The sequence below is a fragment of the Brassica napus genome, chromosome C5 (assembly GCF_020379485.1).
Source record: "Brassica napus cultivar Da-Ae chromosome C5, Da-Ae, whole genome shotgun sequence".
Taxonomy (NCBI): Eukaryota; Viridiplantae; Streptophyta; class Magnoliopsida; order Brassicales; family Brassicaceae; genus Brassica; species Brassica napus.
The window spans coordinates 17,048,980-17,069,618 of NC_063448.1; the positions used below are offsets into that span (position 1 = coordinate 17,048,980).

The 20,639-nt window shown below is 37.1% G+C and overlaps 6 protein-coding genes across 7 annotated transcripts; 3 read left to right on the forward strand and 3 right to left on the reverse strand.

Annotated features, from left to right (window-relative positions):
- The first annotated feature begins 8,810 nt into the window (after window positions 1–8,810).
- Window positions 8,811–10,259, forward strand: LOC106367488. Its single transcript, XM_013807277.3, has one exon. It carries the CDS (start codon window positions 8,887–8,889, stop codon window positions 10,204–10,206), a length of 1,320 nt encoding a protein of 439 aa, XP_013662731.2. The 5' UTR covers window positions 8,811–8,886; the 3' UTR covers window positions 10,207–10,259.
- Window positions 10,260–10,299: 40 nt separating this feature from the next.
- On the forward strand, window positions 10,300–12,379 carry BNACNNG33180D (methyltransferase FGSG_00040). Its single transcript, XM_013807278.3, has one exon. The coding sequence runs from the start codon at window positions 10,596–10,598 to the stop codon at window positions 12,219–12,221; it is 1,626 nt and encodes a 541-aa protein (XP_013662732.1). The 5' UTR covers window positions 10,300–10,595; the 3' UTR covers window positions 12,222–12,379.
- Window positions 12,316–13,557, reverse strand: BNACNNG33190D. The gene is made up of 4 exons (XM_013807279.3): window positions 13,360–13,557; window positions 13,097–13,219; window positions 12,821–12,923; window positions 12,316–12,731 (listed from the first exon to the last, which is right to left on the reverse strand). The coding sequence occupies exons 1-4, from the start codon at window positions 13,452–13,454 to the stop codon at window positions 12,474–12,476; spliced, it is 579 nt and encodes a 192-aa protein (XP_013662733.1). The 5' UTR covers window positions 13,455–13,557; the 3' UTR covers window positions 12,316–12,473.
- A 116-nt stretch (window positions 13,558–13,673) lies between these two features.
- BNACNNG33200D lies at window positions 13,674–15,167 on the forward strand. Of its 2 annotated transcripts, XM_048758637.1 has the most exons (4): window positions 13,682–14,010; window positions 14,459–14,532; window positions 14,592–14,681; window positions 14,812–15,167. In XM_048758637.1, exons 1-3 carry the CDS (start codon window positions 13,744–13,746, stop codon window positions 14,677–14,679), a joined length of 429 nt encoding a protein of 142 aa, XP_048614594.1. In that variant the 5' UTR covers window positions 13,682–13,743; the 3' UTR covers window positions 14,680–14,681; window positions 14,812–15,167. The 2 variants fall into 2 exon arrangements, with proteins under 2 accessions (XP_013662734.1, XP_048614594.1); XM_013807280.3 differs by lacking the exon at window positions 14,592–14,681 and having other exon boundaries at window positions 13,674–14,010.
- Window positions 15,168–15,824: 657 nt separating this feature from the next.
- Window positions 15,825–18,482, reverse strand: LOC106363335 (phosphate transporter PHO1 homolog 8). The gene is made up of 10 exons (XM_048757271.1): window positions 18,235–18,482; window positions 18,120–18,168; window positions 17,938–18,009; window positions 17,707–17,836; window positions 17,245–17,624; window positions 17,052–17,156; window positions 16,731–16,775; window positions 16,221–16,646; window positions 16,004–16,140; window positions 15,825–15,909 (listed from the first exon to the last, which is right to left on the reverse strand). The coding sequence occupies exons 1-10, from the start codon at window positions 18,480–18,482 to the stop codon at window positions 15,825–15,827; spliced, it is 1,677 nt and encodes a 558-aa protein (XP_048613228.1).
- On the reverse strand, window positions 18,132–19,921 carry LOC125587680 (phosphate transporter PHO1 homolog 7-like). The gene has a single exon (XM_048758636.1). It carries the CDS (start codon window positions 19,107–19,109, stop codon window positions 18,552–18,554), a length of 558 nt encoding a protein of 185 aa, XP_048614593.1. The 5' UTR covers window positions 19,110–19,921; the 3' UTR covers window positions 18,132–18,551.
- Between the last annotated feature and the right edge of the window lie 718 nt (window positions 19,922–20,639).

The following is a 20,639-nucleotide window of genomic DNA, read 5'->3' on the forward strand; positions in this document are numbered from 1 at the left end:
AAGTAAGTTAGTCTTTGTTCTTGATCTCTTTTCAACTCCGGACTTTTATTGTGTTAGTGTTATTATGACATTTTATTTTTCTCTGTGATTCAAGAGATTTTATGTTTAAATAATGTGTTTTGCTTTAGTTTTTTCTTATTAGTTTGGTTAATTTATGATTTTTAATTGCAAAATAAATATATAATTTGTAACTAAAATAATAGAAAATAGTAAAATTTTATGTTATTTTAGTTGTCAATAAATTAAATATTAAAATATATTTGTATTACTATATTTATCTTTAATTTTAGTGATAAAAATAGATTATCAAACTTCATATGATGATGGTTAGTGCGAGAATGATTAAATAACAAAATTTCTCAGTTCAACACTACCTATCAAATTAAATCATATTCAAACTAATAGAAATGTCTGTCTTTTTATCTTTTTTTATTTATTAATTTATCATAAATATATGATTTTTTATTTAAGTTACATGGATAATTTTTTGATTAACAAAGTAGTGAATTTTCAAAGGAAATGGAAAAGGACACGTGGCAGCAAACCCCCCTGCCACTTGTCGGAAGAAGGGAAGAAGTCTACTTTATATATAAAGATACATGAAATTCGGGCAGTTTAAAAAAACTAATCAATGCATTAGGAGTAAATAATTGAGACCCATAATATAAAAGTCTATATATTGCCAACCCTAATTTTGTAAGAGGCCAAGGAAAACATTAAACTCAACTCAGTTAATGCTAATACAAGTATGCTGTAATTCTAGCCACGATCAAGCACCAAGAATGCTAGCTATAATAATTATACATACATCCAATCACTGATCTTTTGAGAAATTAGTAAAACACCAGATAGAGATAAGAATTATATAGATAGTCATAACCAGTAATTTATAAGTTCATATGAACAACAAACTAGTATTTTGCTCAAGAGGATGATGAAACTCTTTGCACACAATTAGCAATTTACCAAGAGGAAAAAGCAATCAATACATGATAACGAAATGGGTTGAACAAAAGCAATCAATGTACAAGAGGCCGAAAGAGGGCAAAACAACAAATTTGATCGCACAATCGTTGTCTTACTGAACTCCAAACATGTCTCTTGCGTCTTCTATTTTGCTTTAATATTAGAAACGATGCATTAACCATTTGGTTGATATATTTGCGTCTCTACAGACTATAATGCGTTAGAATGTAGAATGATCTACTTGTTCAAATAAATTACGATTAGTCAAAAATTAAATATGTGAATCAGTTTCTACCCAATGCAGATGCAAAGAATAAGATATCGCATCTGCTGGAATTGAAATGCTATATGTAACGGCACTTCTATGAAATTTTGGTTCTTATTGAGTATAGACATACGTATAAAATAATTTTACTCCCATAACGTGGGTGACGTATTGATATTAATCACTAGATACGAAAAAAGGATCTCCAATAAGTTTCAAATTCAAAGTCTACATCACCTTCTTAAATCACATTCACATAATTTGGTTACGACTCTTTATTACTAAATTAGGTTAGTAATTATTTATGTATCCAATCTCTCTAATTGAATTAATACAAATGGCTCTTTACGATTGTACTACCAACTTTATTTTGTCAACTTGTAAATACTTATTTTGGGAATAAATCAACATAACGATGAAGAAGTTGTTCTGGTTACCAGTTTGTGTTTTCCACTAGTAGAATTACATGTTCTGACATAAGAAAAATAAGAAATCACATTTCACTTTGTCAATTTACTATCTGAACCCAATATAACCGATTATTTTCCTTTTTTTTTGGGGGGGGGGGGGAAACAGATTATTTTTCCTTATAATCACACATTTTCTATTTTTCCTTATTTTTCCTAGTTCCTCCAACCTAAAATGTAACACGGTTTGACAAGGAAAATAACGTATCCTCTAAATTTTCTATATAGCCAGACAAGATAAACACAACAGTCCACATCTTTCCCTTTGGAGAAAACCTCCGCCGTCGTGCCATTTATTGTTAACTGATAGTTGTTGCTTCCTTATCTTGTTCTCTTATTTGCAAGTTAAACCAAAAATTGATTGGGAAGGATCATGTTCTTATAGTATCTTCTTTAATTTGTCAAATAGACATGGTTAGCTCTAAAGCAAATTATCAATTTTCATTAATTTTAAAAGGCAGCCACATACTTAAAAAAAAAAAAAGGCAGCCACGTAGGTGCTCAAGTGCTTGCATAGCAAGCTTAGATAGCCAAGCAGTCGTTGATAATAAAAAAACAAAAGACAGCCAAGCAAGCAGTCATAACCGACGTCTAAACAGAAAACATGTTTCTTTTACTATACTATTTTATAATAATATAATACAAAATGTATAATTAACATCATTTAAACTCATCAGCTAGCTAGTTGTCGCCATATCAATCATTAAATTTTGATACAATTCAGAATTATATATTAATGGTATAAGAAATATAAATGGGTAACAGTATTTTTTGGGTAGCTAACCGATTTTCAACTAACTTCACCAACCTACAACACAATCCAGTCCATTAATTCGTCTTAAAGATTATTGAGTTGTTAGTCATTTTTCTTTAAATAAATATCTGAATATAAAATTAAATTTCAGTTTTCTGTCATTTTAGATTTTAAAAATAGAAACATAAACATTTCATAATTATGACATTTATGAAAATTTATTTTAAAGAAAGAAAACTGAACATCTATCTTATTACTTTAAGTTTTTGTTTGGCAACATAGATATCAGTTCAAAAAAAAATATAGTGATGTTTGAAAAAATAGATAGTAGTAATTTAGGAAAAAAAATGGCTTATGCTATTAAAAAAATTAGATTCCATTACATTATATTAAAAAGTAATTGGCTTATGTTACTTGATATACATATTCAAGTCAAAATAATAATTTAAAATTGATTTATATCAAAAATTCAATCAAAAATATACATATATTTAAAAATAGATTTTTAGTAACCTATTTTTCAATAACCATTATAAAAATGTTTTCAATATATATAAGAAAAATACAATACAAAACCTAATTTCAAACATCATATTAAATTATGGTTTTTATATTTCACATCGAAATTTAAAAATATAATATATATGATTATTTATATGATTGTAGGTATAAAATATTATTAATTATAAGATTACTTATTTGATGGCATGTATAAAATACGATTAACATATTTTGTAACCTATGATGACACATATAGGATATATAATAGTGATTAGGGGTGGACGTTCGGATTTGTTTTTGGGTATGTTTGGGATTTCGTGCTCGGTTCAGATCTTTGAGGATTCGGTTCAGATTTAGATAACCAATTTAAATTATTTTATAAAATTTAAAATTTATTATATTCTTTAATTTTTAAAAAATCTATAAATAATAGAATATATTACATATAAATTTGAATATAACATATGTCAGAGTACCTAACTTAACATATAAATTAGTTTGGTTTAAATATTTGGATAGAGAATTAATAATTATTTAAGTATTTTTGGAGTTTTGAGTATATTTTAACTATTTTAGATATTTACTTTTGATTATTTGTATATATATTTCAAGTATTTAAACGTACTTAAAAATATTATATATATTTTGGATGTTTTTATATATATTAAATCTAAAAATAATTAATATATATAAGTATATAAATCTATTTGGATACCCAAAATACTTCGGTTCGGTTCTGATTAGGTTTCTGTTCTTCAAATACCAAAATTTTGAATAATTCTGATATTTAATCAATTTCGGTTCGGATTTGGTACTACTTATTCGGATTGTGATTGGTTCGGTTCTTCGAATTTGAGTTTTTTGCCACCCCCTAACTAGTGACATAAAAAAGAAATAACATCATGTTGTGAAACTAGAGAATATAATCTATGTTTCTGTTTTATTCATAAACATAAGGAGCCCTTTATATATAGAGAATTACACCGTCATAGAATAATGGAAAGACTAAAGAAAGGAAATACAAAATATGGAAAGAGTACAAATCATAATCTAATAAGGAAAATGCAAGATGCCGATTCTCTCTCTCTCTCCTCACGACCGACTCTCTCTCTCTCTAGCATTGGGCCGGTTATGAACCGGGCCGGTTATGGACATCCACAATATGATTTATAACACTCCCCCTTGGATGCCATAACCATACATCGATTGTAATACACTTTAGATGTTGCCTCATTAAAACCTTACCAGGAAAACCCAGTGGGACAAAACCATGGTGAAGGAAAAAGAGTACAACACGTATTACTCCCCATGTTCTGAACAACTCGCGGCTGGCCTCATGAACAGCCAAGATCTCTGAATGGTTTGAAGATGTGGCCGCGATCGTCTGCTTCATGGAACGCCATGATATGGCCGTTGCTTCATGGAACGCCATGATATGGTCGATCCACCATGTGTGGAAACATAGCCTGTCTGTGATCGAGCATTGTGTGGATCCGAAAAATAACCTGCATTAGCAAAATCAACTAAACCTTCTTTGTTTTGGTTAGTATAAAATAAATCCAAGTCTTTCGTTCCTTGCAGGTAACGAAGAACATGTTTAATCCCGTTCTAGTGCCTTTGGGTTGGACAAGAGCTAAATCTAGACAATAGATTCACAGCAAAACATATATCTGGTTGTGTGACTAGCCAGATACATCAAAGCTCCTATGGCACTGAGATATGGCACTTCGGGACCAAGGACATCTTCAACATCGATCTTAGGACGAAACGGATCAGTGTCCAGGCCGAGGGACCTCACGACCATGGGGCTAGATAATGGGTGAGACTCGGCCATGTTGAATCTCTTGAGTACTTTTTCTGTATATGCCATTTGATGCACAAGGATTCCATCTCTTATGTACTCAAGCTGTAATCCCAAACAAAACTTTGTTTTTCCAAGATCTTTCATCTCAAATTCTTTCTTAAGATATTCAACTGTTTGGGAGATTTCTCCAGAGGTTCCTAGGATATTTAAATAATCAACATACACTGCTGTAATCACAAAGCCCTGGCCAAATTTCTTTATAAAAATACAAGGGCTGATTGGATCATTCTTGTATCCTTCTCTCTCTAGGTACTCACTTAACCTATTGTACCACATTCGGCCTGATTGTTTCAATCGATAAAGTGACTTATTCAACTTTATACAGTGTTGTTCTCGAGTATTCGATTTGTTTTTCAACTCTATACCCTCTGGTACTTTCATATATATTTCATTATCCAGTGGACCATATAAGTATGCAATTACAACATCCATTAACCGCAAGTCTAAGTTTTCTCTTATAGCCAGACTTATCAGGAATCTAAAAGTAGTAGCATCCACCACAGGGAGTATGTCTCCTCATAATCGATTCCTGGTCTCTGTGAGAATCCTTGTGCAACAAGCCGTGCTTTATATCTCACGACCTTGTCGTGTTCATTTCTTTTCCTCACAAAGACCCACTTATAGCCGACTGGTTTAACATCATATGGTGTCCGGACTATTGGTCCAAAGACATCTCTCTTCTTTAAAGAGTTTAACTCCACGTTTATAGCTTCTTTCCATTTGATCCAATCTGATCATTGAGTGCTCTCATAAATAGACGTGGGTTCATGATCCTCATTCAAATCCATAAGTTCAAGTGCTACCTTGTATGCAAATATATCATCAATGTCGACATTCTTTTTGTTCCATTGTATCCCAGACAAGACATAGTTTATTGAGATCTCATTATTATCAGAACCTTCAGTACCTTGAATCTTGGCGTCCCAAGAATCAGTATTAGATACATCAGGACCGGCCGCATCTAAGCATTGATGGCTATTTTATTAAATGTGGCATTGGCCTCAATCATACTGACTTTGGTATGGTAAAGACCAGTAGAGAGTGCATGTATAGTTTCTAAGACTTTCTTATGGCCTTGGGCGATTTCAAAGATCTGAAGGAACTCTTTGTTTCCTTCCCCCTTAGTCTCAATATGAAAGTCATTCATTCGAATGTCTTTAAAGCTCAATAGGCTTCTCTTAGAGCTGGGTGAATACAATGCATCAGATATCTCTAGATGCGTACCTTTAGGCAACATGATATTAGCCTGGCCGTAGCCCTCTATGAGACTTTAGAGACTTTTATATCAAAAACTTTCATTCATTAATAAAATAAGTTCAAAGCAATCAAAACATAGAAAACACAAAGCAAAGAACACAAAAACATAGATGTCGAATTCAACTTCATTCTTTTAAACAATCAGACATTTCATACTCCATGAGATCGTCTTGTTCATGATTGAAATCATCTTCACCATCTTGATAAGTCATATGAGCTTCAGGATTCTTCCCTTTCAAACTCTCTTGGTAGAGGTCAACGAGATGTTTGGGAGTCCTACATGTCTTAGCCCAATGATTATCCATACCACATCTATGGCACACGGATTTGGTCGAGTTTTGTGGTTTAAATGATGTACCACGGCCTCGGCCATGACCACGGCCTCCATAAGATTTTCCTTGGCCATGGCCATATGAGTTGCCTCGGCCTCGACCAAACGATTTTCGGCCTCGACCACCACGTCCATGCCATTTTTCACGACCACGGCTGTGTTGGCTATCACTCTGGACATGGTTCGACTCTTTCTTATCCTCTACGGCCGCATGTGCCTCAGGTAATGGGTTTGTTTCAGGAGGTCTCAATTCTCTGTTTCTCATCAACAGTTCATTGTTCTACTCAGCGAGCAAGAGACAAGAGATCAGATTAGCATAAGTTGTGAAGCCCTTCTCTCGGTACTGTTGTTGTAACAACACATTTCTTGTGTGGAAGGTGGAAAAGGTTTTCTCAAGCATATCCTTATCCGTTATATCCTCACCACACAGTTTCAATTTAGAAACTATCTTAAATAGGGCCGAGTTATACTCGTCCACGGACTTGAAGTCCTGGATTCTGAGATTCCTCCAATCATACATAGCCTTTGGTAATAACATCGTTCTCTGGTGATCATATCTCGTTTTCAACTCTGTCCAAAGGTCTAGAGGATTCTCAATAGTCAAATACTGATCTTTGAGACTCTCAATAAGATGATGACATATAATTAATATAGCTCCATATCTATCTTTCTCACTTGCATTATTGCCCTCGGTGATACATTCACCGAGTCCCTTGGATTTTAGGATGATCTTAGCATCAAGTGCCCATTGCAAGTAATTATCTCCAGAGAGATTTAGGGCAGCAAAATCCAAGTTGTTGATTTTCGACATCTGAAATCATATATTTCATTCTTAGGATTTATAATGTTCTTATAATGCATACAAGACAATCAGATATATAATGCAAATTGGTCACACGACCAAACAAATATGATGCATTTAGTTCATACGATTATGCATGCATGATATGCTAACAAGCCGCACGGCCAAACAATCCGAAGATGCATAATGCAAGACAAGCCGCACGGCCAAGAGTATGAACAATCTTAGCAATCGGTTTCTATATGATCTTAATGCAATCGGTTATTCATCTTTAGCAAGAACGATTCTAAGTGATCATGAAACCTTAATAAAACAATCAAGCAATGCATCAACGGGTTTAGTTACTATCAACCTGACGATCAATTAATGCAATTAGGGTTTCAATATGAACAAGCCGGTCGGTTTCAAGTTTTAAACAAGATGAGAACTAATCAACGTAGGCGATTTCTATCGCAAGATAACATTCAATTAGTTCATCAATTCAATCAACCAAATTCAAGTATGAGATTAATCGATCCTATCAATTGGTTCTATGTGATGATAATCAGATTCAAAACATTCAATCACATAAACAATCAAATCAAATTTCGATTAGGGTTTGCATGGTATGCATGCGGATAGGCTTTAGGGAATTAGGGTTTCGATTTTAATCAAGCAATAAGATTCAATTTAGGTTATTAGGGATTGGATCTATTGCCTTAGGGTTTGGTTCTTAGGTTTTAGTTTTACCTAAACCTCAAGTCGGATTGAATGGACCACCGAATAGAACGGGTTGCTGTCTGTCGCGAACGGATTGAAGCTGAGACGAGTCGCGAACGGGAGCAAGCAGCTATCGGGTCGTGAATGTGCTGGCTATCGAACGGTATTGGGTCGCGTCGAGCAGGCTGAGATCGTGTCTCGCGAACAGGCTGAAGTCGCGAGCTGAGGAGCGGACTGAGGTCGCGTGCTGAGATCGGGAACGCCTTGAGTATGGGGTTTTAGGTTCTCGATCAGATTAGGGTTCGTCGTCGGGTTTAGGTTTTATCGCCGGGGTGAGGTTAGGGTTTTAGGGTTCGAACTTTAGCTTAGGGTTTAGAGTAATCGTGCTGATAACGTGTTGTGAAACTAGAGAATATAATCTATGTTTCTGTCATATTCATAAACATAAGAAGCCCTTTATATATAGAGAATTACATCGTCATAGAATAATGGAAATACTAAAAAAAGAAAATACAAAATATGGAAAGAGTACAAATCATAATCTAATAAAGAAAATGCAAGAGGTCGATTCTCTCTCACTCTCTTCTCACGACCGACTCTCTCTCTCTAGCATTGGGCCGGTTATGAACCGGGCCGGTTATGAACATCCACAATATGATTTATAACGCATCATATTTTTTTAAAAATACATCTGTGCAGGCACGCGGATAAAAATCTATTAGATTATAAGTCTTGACTTTACTGTGAACCTTGAAAGAAATAAACTCAGTTTACTATTGGGCCTTAGTTGGGCCGATATCTTAAGCCTACTACAATTTTCCTGATTTACCCAATCTGTCAAGGAGATCGTGGCTCACCATTGCACATATGTCACGTGTCATATTTGAACTGGCAAGTAGAAAAGTCATCCAAACAAAATATGTGGCCGTGGCATTTCACTACAATCAGAGCAACCTTTGCTTTCAGATTTTCTTCAAGCCATGGAAGCTAATGTCATCAAACTCCATGGAACTCCTTCCATCGTCACCGCCTCTAGTACAGCTCGACGTCACAGATCATCCATTCTCTCAATTCATTACCGGAACAAACGAGTTTCTCCGTTCTCGCTCACAGTCACAAGATGTTCCACCACCAGAAGTAACGAAACATGTCAAGATTCGAGCTTGGAGTCATCTTCTCTGCCGTCTTCGAAGAAAGGACTGGTTCTTGATTTAGGTACTGATTCGTGGGACAGCGAGGAGATTGGATCTCCTGTCGTGAAGAGATTTCTAAGTGACAACGAAGAGAGATGGTACATGTGGTACCATGGAAGAAGCACCTCCTCAAAGCAAAACCTAGTTTCAGATTCTGTCGGATTAGCGGTTTCAAACAATGGGATTCACTGGGAAAGAGGGAAAGGGATAGTTGAGTCGACGGACGATGTGGGTTTGGTCATGACCCCTTGTGAAGACTGGTGGGCTTTCGACAAGGCTAATGTTCGGCCCCGTGAAGTAGTGATAATGTCTAGCTCCAAAGTCAGAGCTGATAGCTCTGTTTACTGGATGTATTACACAGGCTACACGACCGAGACCGTTGAGTTTCAGTCCCAAGGTTTGAACTTTGAGTTGGGGAATCCAGAAAGATTCGAGAAAGCTAGCGTTTTTAGGTCACTCCCCGGGTTAGCGATCAGTCAAGACGGTAGGCATTGGGCTAGAATCGAAGGTGAGCATCATAGTGGTGCGTTGTTTGATGTTGGGTCTGAAAAAGATTGGGACTTTCTATACATTGCATCACCACATGTAGTGTTCCATGGAAGTGGGGATCTAAGGATGTATTACCATTCTTTCGACGCGAAAACCGGTGAGTTTTGCATTGGGATGGCGAGATCTAGGGAAGGGATCAAGTGGGTGAAGTTTGGTAAGATCTTAGGAGGAAGAAAATCTGAAAAGGAAGGTTTGGTTTGCTTTGATGAGATGGGAGGAAGGTATCCTTGCGTGACAAGGAACAAGAGAGATGGGAGTTATGTGATGGCCTATGAAGGTGTGGATAGAAATGGTAAGATGAGCATTGGCTTGGCGGTTTCGATAGATGGGATTAAGGATTGGAAACGGGTCCAGGACGAGGAAGCAGTGCTTGCGGTTGGTGAAGGCGGTGCGTGGGATAGCGAAGGAGTTGGGTGTCCTTATTTGATTGAGATGGATGGAGACTCTGATCATCAGTGGAGGTTGTATTATAGAGGTGTTGGTAATGGTGGTAGAACAGGGATAGGTTTAGCTGTTTCTGAGGGGAGTGAGATCACTAAGTTTACAAAACAGATGTGAGACTAATATGTCTTTTTGCTTTGAATTGGTAATGAAACAATTTGATTAAATCATTTGTCCTCAACTAAACAGATGCTAAATCTCTTACATGAGTAATACGTCAGATGAAATTAATGTTAAATTGCAATTTGCAGTGATTCTGAATTATATACTTTTATCAAAAAGACAAAGAAACTGAGATGTAATTGTTAAAGATGTTCATGACCGTTACAGCATCATGTGGGGACAAAAACAATAGTGTAAAAAAAAGCATAGCTACAAAATCCGACCGTTACAAAACGCTAACATTTATATGTTTCTGGAGGAAACACAATACGATTCTGCAAATCAAATCCAAAGCCAAAACTTTCTTTTATTAAATTAATTGACAAATTACAAGAAATCAACCAATGGGAGGAGAGCAATTTGAGCAAAAGGAAGGATCACCGGAGCTGTTGCAGAGCCTCAGATCCAAAGCGACGGAGCTTCTTTTCCGGGAAGAATGGGAAGAGTCTATCCAGCTTTACACCAAGTTCATCGATCTCTCCAGGACCAAAATCACAAAGCTTGCTGGATCCGACCCGGATTCGATCCATAAGCTCAAGAAATCCCTCTGCTTGGCTCTATGCAACCGAGCCGAAGCCAGAGCAAGGCTTAACGACTCCTCCGAAGCGATGCGGGACTGTGATCAAGCACTCGAGATCGAAAACACCCATTTCAAGACTCTCCTCTGTAAAGGTAAAGTCTTGCTCGGTTTGAGCAAATACTCATCGGCCTTGGAGTGTTTCAAAACGGCTCTGCTCGACCCTCAGGCGAGCGAGAGTGTTACTGAGTACATGGAGAAGTGCAAGAAGCTCGAGTTTAAGGCAAAGACTGGAGCTTTCGATCTGTCTGATTGGATCCTAAGTGGGTTTCGTGGGATAACTCCGGAGCTTGCTGAGTTCATTGGGTCGGTCGAGATTAAGAAGTCTGAGGGTAGTGGGCGTGGGTTGTTTGCAACGAAGAACATCGTTGTAGGAACTTTGATCTTAGTCACAAGAGCAGTTGCTACTGAGAGAGGGATCTTAGGGAGTGAAGAGTCTGGTGAAAAAGCGCAGATGATTATGTGGAAGAACTTCGTGGAAGAAGTTACTAAATCTGTGAGGAGATGTGACAGAACACGGCGACTTGTCTCGAGTTTATCCACTGGAGAAGAGGAAGAGAAGCTGGAGATTCCTGACATATCTCTCTTTAGGCCTGAAGAAGCATCTGAGACTTACGATGACTCGAAACAAGATTTGGGTATGGAGAAGCTGCTAAGCATCTTGGATGTGAATTCTCTGGTGGAAGATGCGGTTTCAGCTAAAGTTATAGGGAAGAACAAAGAGTATTACGGTGTAGGGCTATGGACGCTAGCGTCATTCATCAACCACTCGTGTGTTCCAAACGCAAGACGGGTTCACGTTGGAGACTACGCGGTTGTTCATGCGTCAAGAGATATCAAGGCTGGGGAAGAGATCACTTCTGCTTACTTCGACGTGCTTTCTTCTCCGCTGGAGAAGCGGAAAGAGATGGCTGAGTCATGGGGGTTTTCTTGTAAATGCAGTAGATGTAAGTTTGAGAGTTTATTGTCTGTTGCCAACCAAGAGATTAGAGAGTTCGAGATGGGTTTAGAGAGAGGCGTAGACGCGGGAAACGCGGTTTATACGGTGGAGGAAGGGATGAAGAGATGGAAGGTGAAAGGGAAGGATAAAGGATTGTTGAGAGCATCTTATTGGGGTGTTTATGAAGAGGTTTATAACTCAGAGAGGCTTATGAGGAGATGGGGAAGGAAGGTTCCAACCATGGAAGTTGTGGTGGACAGTGTCTGTGATGTCATTGGAAGTGATGAGAGGTTGTTGAAGATGTTGGTGGAAGGGATGAAGCAGAAGAAGAATGGAGGTTGTAGTAGTAGTAGCATTGCAGAGATGGAGAAAGTCTTGAAGCTAGGAAAGGGTGTTTATAGCAAAGTTGTATCCAAAAAGAAGGCAATGAAGACTCTTGTTGGCCTAGAGTGACAACTGCAAAACAAATCTTTTGTAACTGTAGAAGCTAATTGTTTGCAAGGATACTTTGCTTTCATGTAATTCCTTGCCTCATGGAAGAAAGAAATCACATCCAATGACATTATTATAAAGATAATCAAATGGAAATAACAATTGTTTGTTGGAAAATATATTTTAGATAAAGAATGTCAAAAGACTGGTTCTACCATATGGTAATATAAATTGGATGAGAAGTTGCACAAAAGAAAAAGGATGATGGAGAGTTTATTCGTCGATCCAATGGTCCTGATTAGCATTTCCTCCAGGTTTGTCCTGGAGCAACACCTCTTTCTGCTGTTTCAGCTGGTTAACAAGCCTGCGGACGCTAGGAGGATCCGTGGGGGGTTTCTTCTCTTGGATTTGCATCTCTGTTTTGGAACTAAGATACGGTTTAGGAGGAGGAGTCTTGTCTTGCAGTACCGCTAGCTCTTTTAGGCGTTTGTATGCTTTCTTCATTTCCTTCCTCTCTGCAAGGTACTCCATCTGGAAACAAACATCAAAAAATACATCAGCAAGAAGAAGAAAACATCTCAGCATCATTAAGATGACTGTGAAAAGAAAACACACAGTACATTAGCAACAGACATGGCGTCATCCTCGCTGATGCCATTCTTGGTCAGTTCAAGGACACGACAACCATATACCCGAGCTGGATCTGGAATAAACGCCGAAGCCCTATATGGTGAAGCATATAATATAAACCAATAATATTAGAGATAAATCCAGAAAGACACAAGAAACTTTTCCATTGAAGAGAGTCACATGGACAGTACTTAGTTCAGAACGCAAGAGACAAACTCATAATCAAAACCATGTTTGGTATAGATGCATAAAGATGGAGCCTTTACTTGATGGGGTCGACGAGTTTCGCTTCAGGATGCTTGCGTGCGAATCTACGAACGTAGGAATCTTCAGGGAGAACAATCTTCTTGAGGTTCCCATTAGAGCGAGGAAAGACAGGAGGTGGTGATCTGCCATTAACCCCACCACAACGCTAAGAAACTGAAACCATCTCAACTTTCTATGCAATCGAACCCGAAATAGAAACCCGATGAATCAATGAGGAAGTATCTAAGTGGAAAAACAGATGAAACGAGAAAGAGAGAGTTACGCTTCCATGGCTTTAAGCCAAACAGGCTCACGCATAGCCAATCCACCAACAAGCCTCCTGCTTTTGGATAGTAAATCTCCTTTCATCCACGACATGGTCTCTCGCTGACCAGATAGAGCTTTGCTTTGATCTGTAAATGTTTTTAATCCCGACGACGACGAGGGTTATCGCTTAAAACCTCTCACTCTCGGTTATGAATCAAACCGGGTCCATCACGGTCTATGATCGGTTATCTAGTTAGAAAGAGCGAACTCTCACGGTTCGATTCGGTTCAATTAAACAAAAACGGCGCCGTTGAGCGTTCATTTTACCTTTCATAATCTTGTCGAGTCTCCACTCTCCACTTCCGGCAGCTATTAGCTTTAGAGAGAAACTGCATCAACAATGGCGTTGAGACTGGCATCGCTAAAACGTGCCGCGGTTGAGTCATGCCGCATCTTCGAAACCCGAAGCTTCAGCCACGTCGCGGCTATGCCTCCGCCTTTTAACAGCGTCATCGATCGACCCATCGTTACGCCGCCGCTGATTTCACCTGAGTTCGATGAGAATCAGAGTCAATCGGGTTTGATCGATGAGAAGAGCTTCGGATTCGGGTTTCCTAGTTTCGCTTTCAGTGGATCCATGGACCTGATGGCTGTGCCCAAGAAGAAGGTTTGGGAAACCTTAGTCTCTCTTCATTGATCCTCTCCCTTCGTTTTCCACTGCTAAAAGATTGAAACTTTCTTTGGGCTTTGAGTTATTGTGACATCTGGGATTAGCTCGGATTCAGGGTTTCTCTAGGGTTTTAGGGGGACACGCTATTGGACTTGTTTCTGATAAAAGTTTTGCAATTTTAGATACAGTGTGTTATATTTCATCTCATAAATGTTGTCTTATTGGCTGCTTTTGAGTGTCCATGTTTAAACCGTTGCTTGTGTACCTTTGGGTTTTAGCTTACATTCTTAATTGATTTAGTTCTTTTATTTCATCTATAGTTTGTACCTTCTGGGTAGTTAGGAGTTAGTTAGTATCATATGAAAATGTGTACTTTTATGGTGGCCTTGTCCTATTGGAGAGTGATATAGTGGTTAATTGAAGCTGTTCTTCGTGAAACATGCAGGTTTCTAAACACAAGAGAGGGATAAGAAATGGGCCAAAGGCTCTTAAGCCTATTCCTGTCATCATCCGTTGCAGGTAAGACTTTGCCTTCCCTTGTTGCTTTATCTGTTTGATGGTTCTTAATCTATCCGTAGGTTTGAGTTTGGTATGAGATTTAGTTTTGAGGTTGTGAAGGATTTAATGTATGTCCCCTTACTACCATCACTTGGCATTCAAGTATAAAGGTAATGAGTTTTATGGAAGACCTTGACTTCTTTGGCCTTAGATATGCTTGATTTAACACTCGTTTCATCCTCTCTGATCAGAATTTTATATATACCCCGGTTTTAAGTGCACACATTCTTGTGTTTGCAGGAGTTGCGGGCGAGTCAAGCTGCCACATTTCTTCTGTTGCAGCGGTGAGCGGGTAAACCCCAGTGAGCAAGGCCACTAGAACTGCTCACCAAGATCTCCTATATGATTACTCCTTGTTGGATATCCAGAGGGGTACATCTTGGGTTTCTTAGTCCTAGACTCGAGTGATACTATAGACTTTGTTGACTCATATTATTTGGGTTTCAGCTGCAAGATCAATATGCTCATGCTTCTTTTTTTTGACAAGTTATGTTGTTGTCATTGCTTGTTGCAAAGTCTAGGCCAGCTCATTTATATATGTGCTCTCAGACTTAAAATCAACATCTACTTAAATAAAGAAAAATCTTCCCATGAAACCATCAATGCAAGGTTTATAGGCTTTCTTTATAGGTTGGCCGTCTGAATAACCTCAGTCTCTTATAATGTTGTTTCATGGTAATCTTTTTTTATCATAAGCCCTGTTCTTTTCTTAGACGCAGCGGATGCTACGGCAGCGTCCGCGTTAAAGAAAATACAAAGGAAACAGTTTTTTTACGGCATCCTCATTTAATTGGTGTCAGCTGCGTTTTATAAAAAACCACCGCATTTTTTCTGACGCCGGATTTTACGGCGTCACAAATCCCCGTTAATTTTAAGTGGCCATGTTGTTAGCGTCTTATTCTATAGACAGTGAAAGGAATGAATCAAGTGTATTTTTTAAGACGCCAGACGCTGCCGCCGCGTCTGCAAAAAGAAGAGGGCTATAGTATATTGTGTGGTTACAATTTGATGCTCTCGCAGAGTGTGATCACAATTTTTGGTAAAACATATATATGACACTTCTTTTCACTTGGAACCATACCATTTTCAGTTGCTTCTGGTTTCCTCAAATGTCACAGCAGAGAGCACAACAAAACCTAGGTAAGCTTGTTATATACTAAGCATCTAATTTTCATATCCTTACAAGGAGTCCCTAACAATACCAATATTAACACCTTGAGGAGAACCAATCCAAGAACTAACTATCTCGCCTCTCACTCTTCATCGTAGTTGAATGGCAAAGGAACTGATTTGAATGCTCTGAACTTCCCCACATTGTTCAAATGCTCGTTCTCTAACCTATGTTCACAAGTCATAACCCAAACAAAGCCAAAATAAGTAAACGAAATAATTTCTGACCAATTTATCGAATGGTTCTTGGTCAAGACGCTACCTGAAGAAATTCCAGATACCACGGCGTATGATCTCGAGAATAGCAAGAAGAGCAACCATTATTTCTCTATGCAAGAATGGGATATTGAAATCCAGAACAGTCTGCAACCATGCCAACCTCAACACAACGTTTACCACCTAGAGCAAAGAGAAGAGAGAAACAAAATTAATAAGAAAACCTAAAATCAAGATTCATTTTGTTCTGTCTTAGTTTTCACCATTGCAACGTAGTATACGGATTTGTGAGGAACAAGAAGCTTCTCTCTCAACCAACTTTTAGATGATTTGTGAAGCAGTCCCCAATCAAACACAATGTCCCAATATGTGCCGTAAAAAGTTGCCAAGGCAGAGAAAAACCAAGCAGCGTTTCTCCAGGAGTTTCCTCTGTTAAGGCTATAAGCTGTTCTCAAGCACACAGCAACTATGGTCAAGAAATACTTGAGGGCATTGTAGCCTTCTGTTGAATCTTTCTCTTCGATTAGTCTCCGAACACACTGAAGGAAACGTGACCAGTAAGGAATCACAGCGACGAAGAAGTAGAATGTGCTATAGACATGACTTGATCTGCAAGTGTTTTGTCTGAGCCTGAAGTCTCCCCAACCATAGTAACAAATGTACAACTCCAAACTTCTCAGTGCTTGAACCTAAGAAAAAGGGTTGGTTATGAAGTTGGAACATTTTGAAAACATGATCATCAATGTGAAATGAATCTTATGAACCACACAAACCTGGCTTGTGAATTGGTCCGCCAAGAAAAAATCCGGAAGATTAATCTGCAAGTTTGATAAGAAGAATTTAAGAGATTTAACCAATGTTTAAAAAAAAAAATCGATATGCGGTAATTAGACGCTTTATAAGAGATTATTGATAATAGGGGTGCCAAGACCGGTTTTTAAAACGTTTTAACCGGGATATTAAATGTCTAGGCCATTTTTTTTAACGTCTAGACCGATTTTTTAAAAAGGTTCAATAATCCGATTTCTCGCCTATACCGATTTTTGAAACGGTGATTTAACATTGTTTTTAGTGGGATGTGCTTGAGTAGTTACCTTATAGAGCGGTGCAGCAATGCAGCGGAATACAACCATGATGAAAAAGAAGCGGCTTGACCGATAAAAGATGTTGAAGGGACATATAGTAATTAGTATCACTAGCTGAAAACATTGTACACAAGAGAGCTGTTACTACATTTATAACAGAATGATTTTAAGATTCTCGTGGTTGTAATGATGAACAACTTACACCAACAATAAAAAGTGGAAGAAGTTCAGTGATTGTCTTGTAATCATTAGTGTTAGGATCCATCTCCATGTCAAGGTTCATTATAACAGCAGCTAGAGCAAGCGTGTTGAGACCAAAGCTTAGAAGCAGAACATGTCTATAACCAAGCTCTGTTCCTTCTTTGAACCCGAATATGAAAGGGTAATTCACTCGATATCTCTTCCAAAAGTATATATTTGAAGCATACATGATCATGTGCAGGACAACAAATCCAAACAAACTGTAAAGAGGGAACATTGTCTCCATGTAAATGTTTTTTCCGTCTGCCCCCATTATATTACGAGCATGTATCAACAAGGCAAGAGCAATCACTAGAGAGACTGAGCAGCCAACAAAAAAGCCTGAGAAAATAAGAACAAATATTAGAGATCTTGAATCAATTTGTCATGAACTAAATGTTATTAAACGTTTTTAATTAGTTACCACTGGAAAACGTTGTCCGATGTTTTTCTTTCTTCACTTTTGGTCTTAAGAAATTCATTGCTTTGCTTCGGTTCGAGCTAGAGAAATACTCCACGAAGATAGACTCAACTCTCACCATAAGTTTGCGGATCTGTCCAACGTAAGTAAAGTTTATAGTAGTATTGAAAGAACATATAAAGCAAGTTTATTTTAAAGAACATATTAAGTTTTATGTAGAGATATTGTAATAACCTCATCAGAGCTAGTGAGGTAGGACTTATCTACAGTCTCCATGTAAGTTTTTGCTGCATTTCTTGAAGCAATCTGATAGAGAATAAATACTGAAAACATTTTAATAAATATCAAGAAAACTTAGATACATATCTAGTTAATCAAGTTTTTTTTTTGATAAAAGTTAATCAAGTTTTTATTACCTTATCATACTTCTTCATGATCTTTGAAATCGCCAAGGCGTTCAAGAAGCTGAATAAAACAAACAACCTGTTATGAGTTGTTCTTACGCGAGTGCTTAAGAAACAATATGCATACCTGTAATTGTTGAGATGTCTAAGCTTGCGATAAAACTTGATGAAGACATCCTTAAGACGTTCTTCTATTTTCTTGAGACTCTCTCTTGTGAATTTGAGCTCTTCGTGGCTAGAGAGCTTGAGGACGTTTCTAATCCTGGACAGAGGAGTTTCTTGATCTTTGTTTAGTCTGATACGTTCAAGAACACTTAAAGCCTCTGGCATGTTCCCTCTCGTTGAATCTCCATGGTTGGATACTATGATTCCCATCACGTCAGCTAACGTCTTTCCTTCAAGACCAAACACAAAAATATTCAAACGTTTTGTTCTTCTTTCATACTAAACCCTAACAAACAAAATAATATGAGCGAACTTACTATGTTCCGTAGTATCCAAGGCATTCACATCGACTGATACTGTTTCAGAACAGATCCAAGACGAAGATGGTTGATCTACTTTGATTCTAAAAGCAATCAGAGCATCCATTTGCTTGTTCAAAACCATTGCCTCCTTCACCATTTCCTCCACTTTAGACTTGTAGAAATGGTTCACTTTATCGAACTCAAGATCTAGGGTTTTAAAGAACACAAGCTCTGGCTCTCTCCCAGCTTCTGCAACTCTCATGATGGACGTCTCGTATCTCTCAAACCCATCATCACCAATCATTTCACTCACCATTATGTCCTGGTTTTCAAGTTCTTCTGACGTGGCGACTCGGTTTGAACGGTTAGTCAGGCCGCTAAAGTTGCGGTGCACAGGTTGCTTGCGTGTTACGGCACCTGATCGCTTCCGTGCATTTTGGATTTCTTGGAGAATGGATTTGAGACAAGAATAATCCACGTAAGCTTGTTGCCATTCTGGAATCAGCTGCGCAGCAAACTCTTTCCCAAACTTCATTGTTTTGTTTTCTTCTCTTCTCTAGATTTCTATTTTAAAAACTCAAGAAACCAGATCATATCACAAAACCCTCTCTTTTGGTTGAGATTAATCTCTTTATGTACTTAACTGGGGAAAGTTGGCTGCTGAGTAAAGAATAAATATGAACAGATATTGAAGAATTGCAAGAAAAGGTTGAAGAAAAAGAGAAGAGTGGAATTGGCCAACGATTAGAATAAGAAAAAGTGGAATTAGTTAACCATGCAAATCTCGGAATCTATTCTATTCAACGAGTCTCTTCATATATACGTCCATTAGAGATTGACATCTATAGAAACAAAGGGTTATTGAGTCACATACAGCTTTTTTGGGGTCTAATCATATACAATTACAGCTTTGCAAATGGATTTAATTCCAAGTGAGAAAATTCAAAAGAATTGAACTGAATTTGGAAAAGACATTTGGTGTGGCGACGACGAAAATCAATAATTGGATTCTTTAATTACGCACGCATGCACGAAAAGTATTTTTCTAATATAAGTGGTTGGTCAAGTAATTTTTCATCAAAATACTATAATCAGATAAGAAAAAAGGGACAAAATAGTATAAAGTTAAACGCGTTGCTGTTTTTTCTTCTGTTGTACTGTAAAACGAGTTAATATTAACTGTGTATGAGGCCTAGCTTAAATATCAGAGAACAACAAAGACATGTGCATCCAACAACTTCAATGCTAGTGAGTAGTGACTTTTCTTTTTTTTTACAGGGAAATTATTAGGGTGTATATCCATAAAACGGATCTCTTCTTTTGTTAAACACCCATAAACGGATCAATATTAACTATACTAGATTCTTTCTCCGCGCTACGCGCGGATAATATATTTAAATTTGTTATATTTATCATTTATATTTGTATGTGAATTTTTGTATATTAAACTATATATAACTAATTTTTAATTTTTTTTTTAAATATTTTTAGTTCGAAGTAAGTATTTATATTATATGTAACACAGTTAACTAATACAATATGAAGCATCAAGTCCGAGATAATAGAGTTATATAAAAAAATATAATTATGTATAGAACATAAATTATCTTAGTTTAAAAGATCGGAATCTCATCTCGAATAAATTAACGAAAAGAAAAAGTACTCCAATCTATACTATTAAAGCAAAATCCTTCTTATGATTATGCCCCTGACTTTTAAAAAAATTACAAAACATACCATTGTTTTTTTTTAAATACCTTTAATGATTTACATAAATTTAAAGCCCATTCGATAGGCCCAAATTGAACCATTGTTAACCCATTAGGCCCATTCTGTTTAAAATATATTTAGTGAAAATCATTAAAAATATTGTTTTATTTTTTATGCAGGGATTATACATTTAAGAGATAAACAAATATATTAATCCATTATGCCAATTTGTGTAAAATATCTATACTTAAAATTATAAAAAGCCTGTTTTATTTTTAAAGTTGAGATTATACATTTAAGAACTAAACAAATTAATATATGTGATATATTTAAGAATTAAACAAACAACGGATTT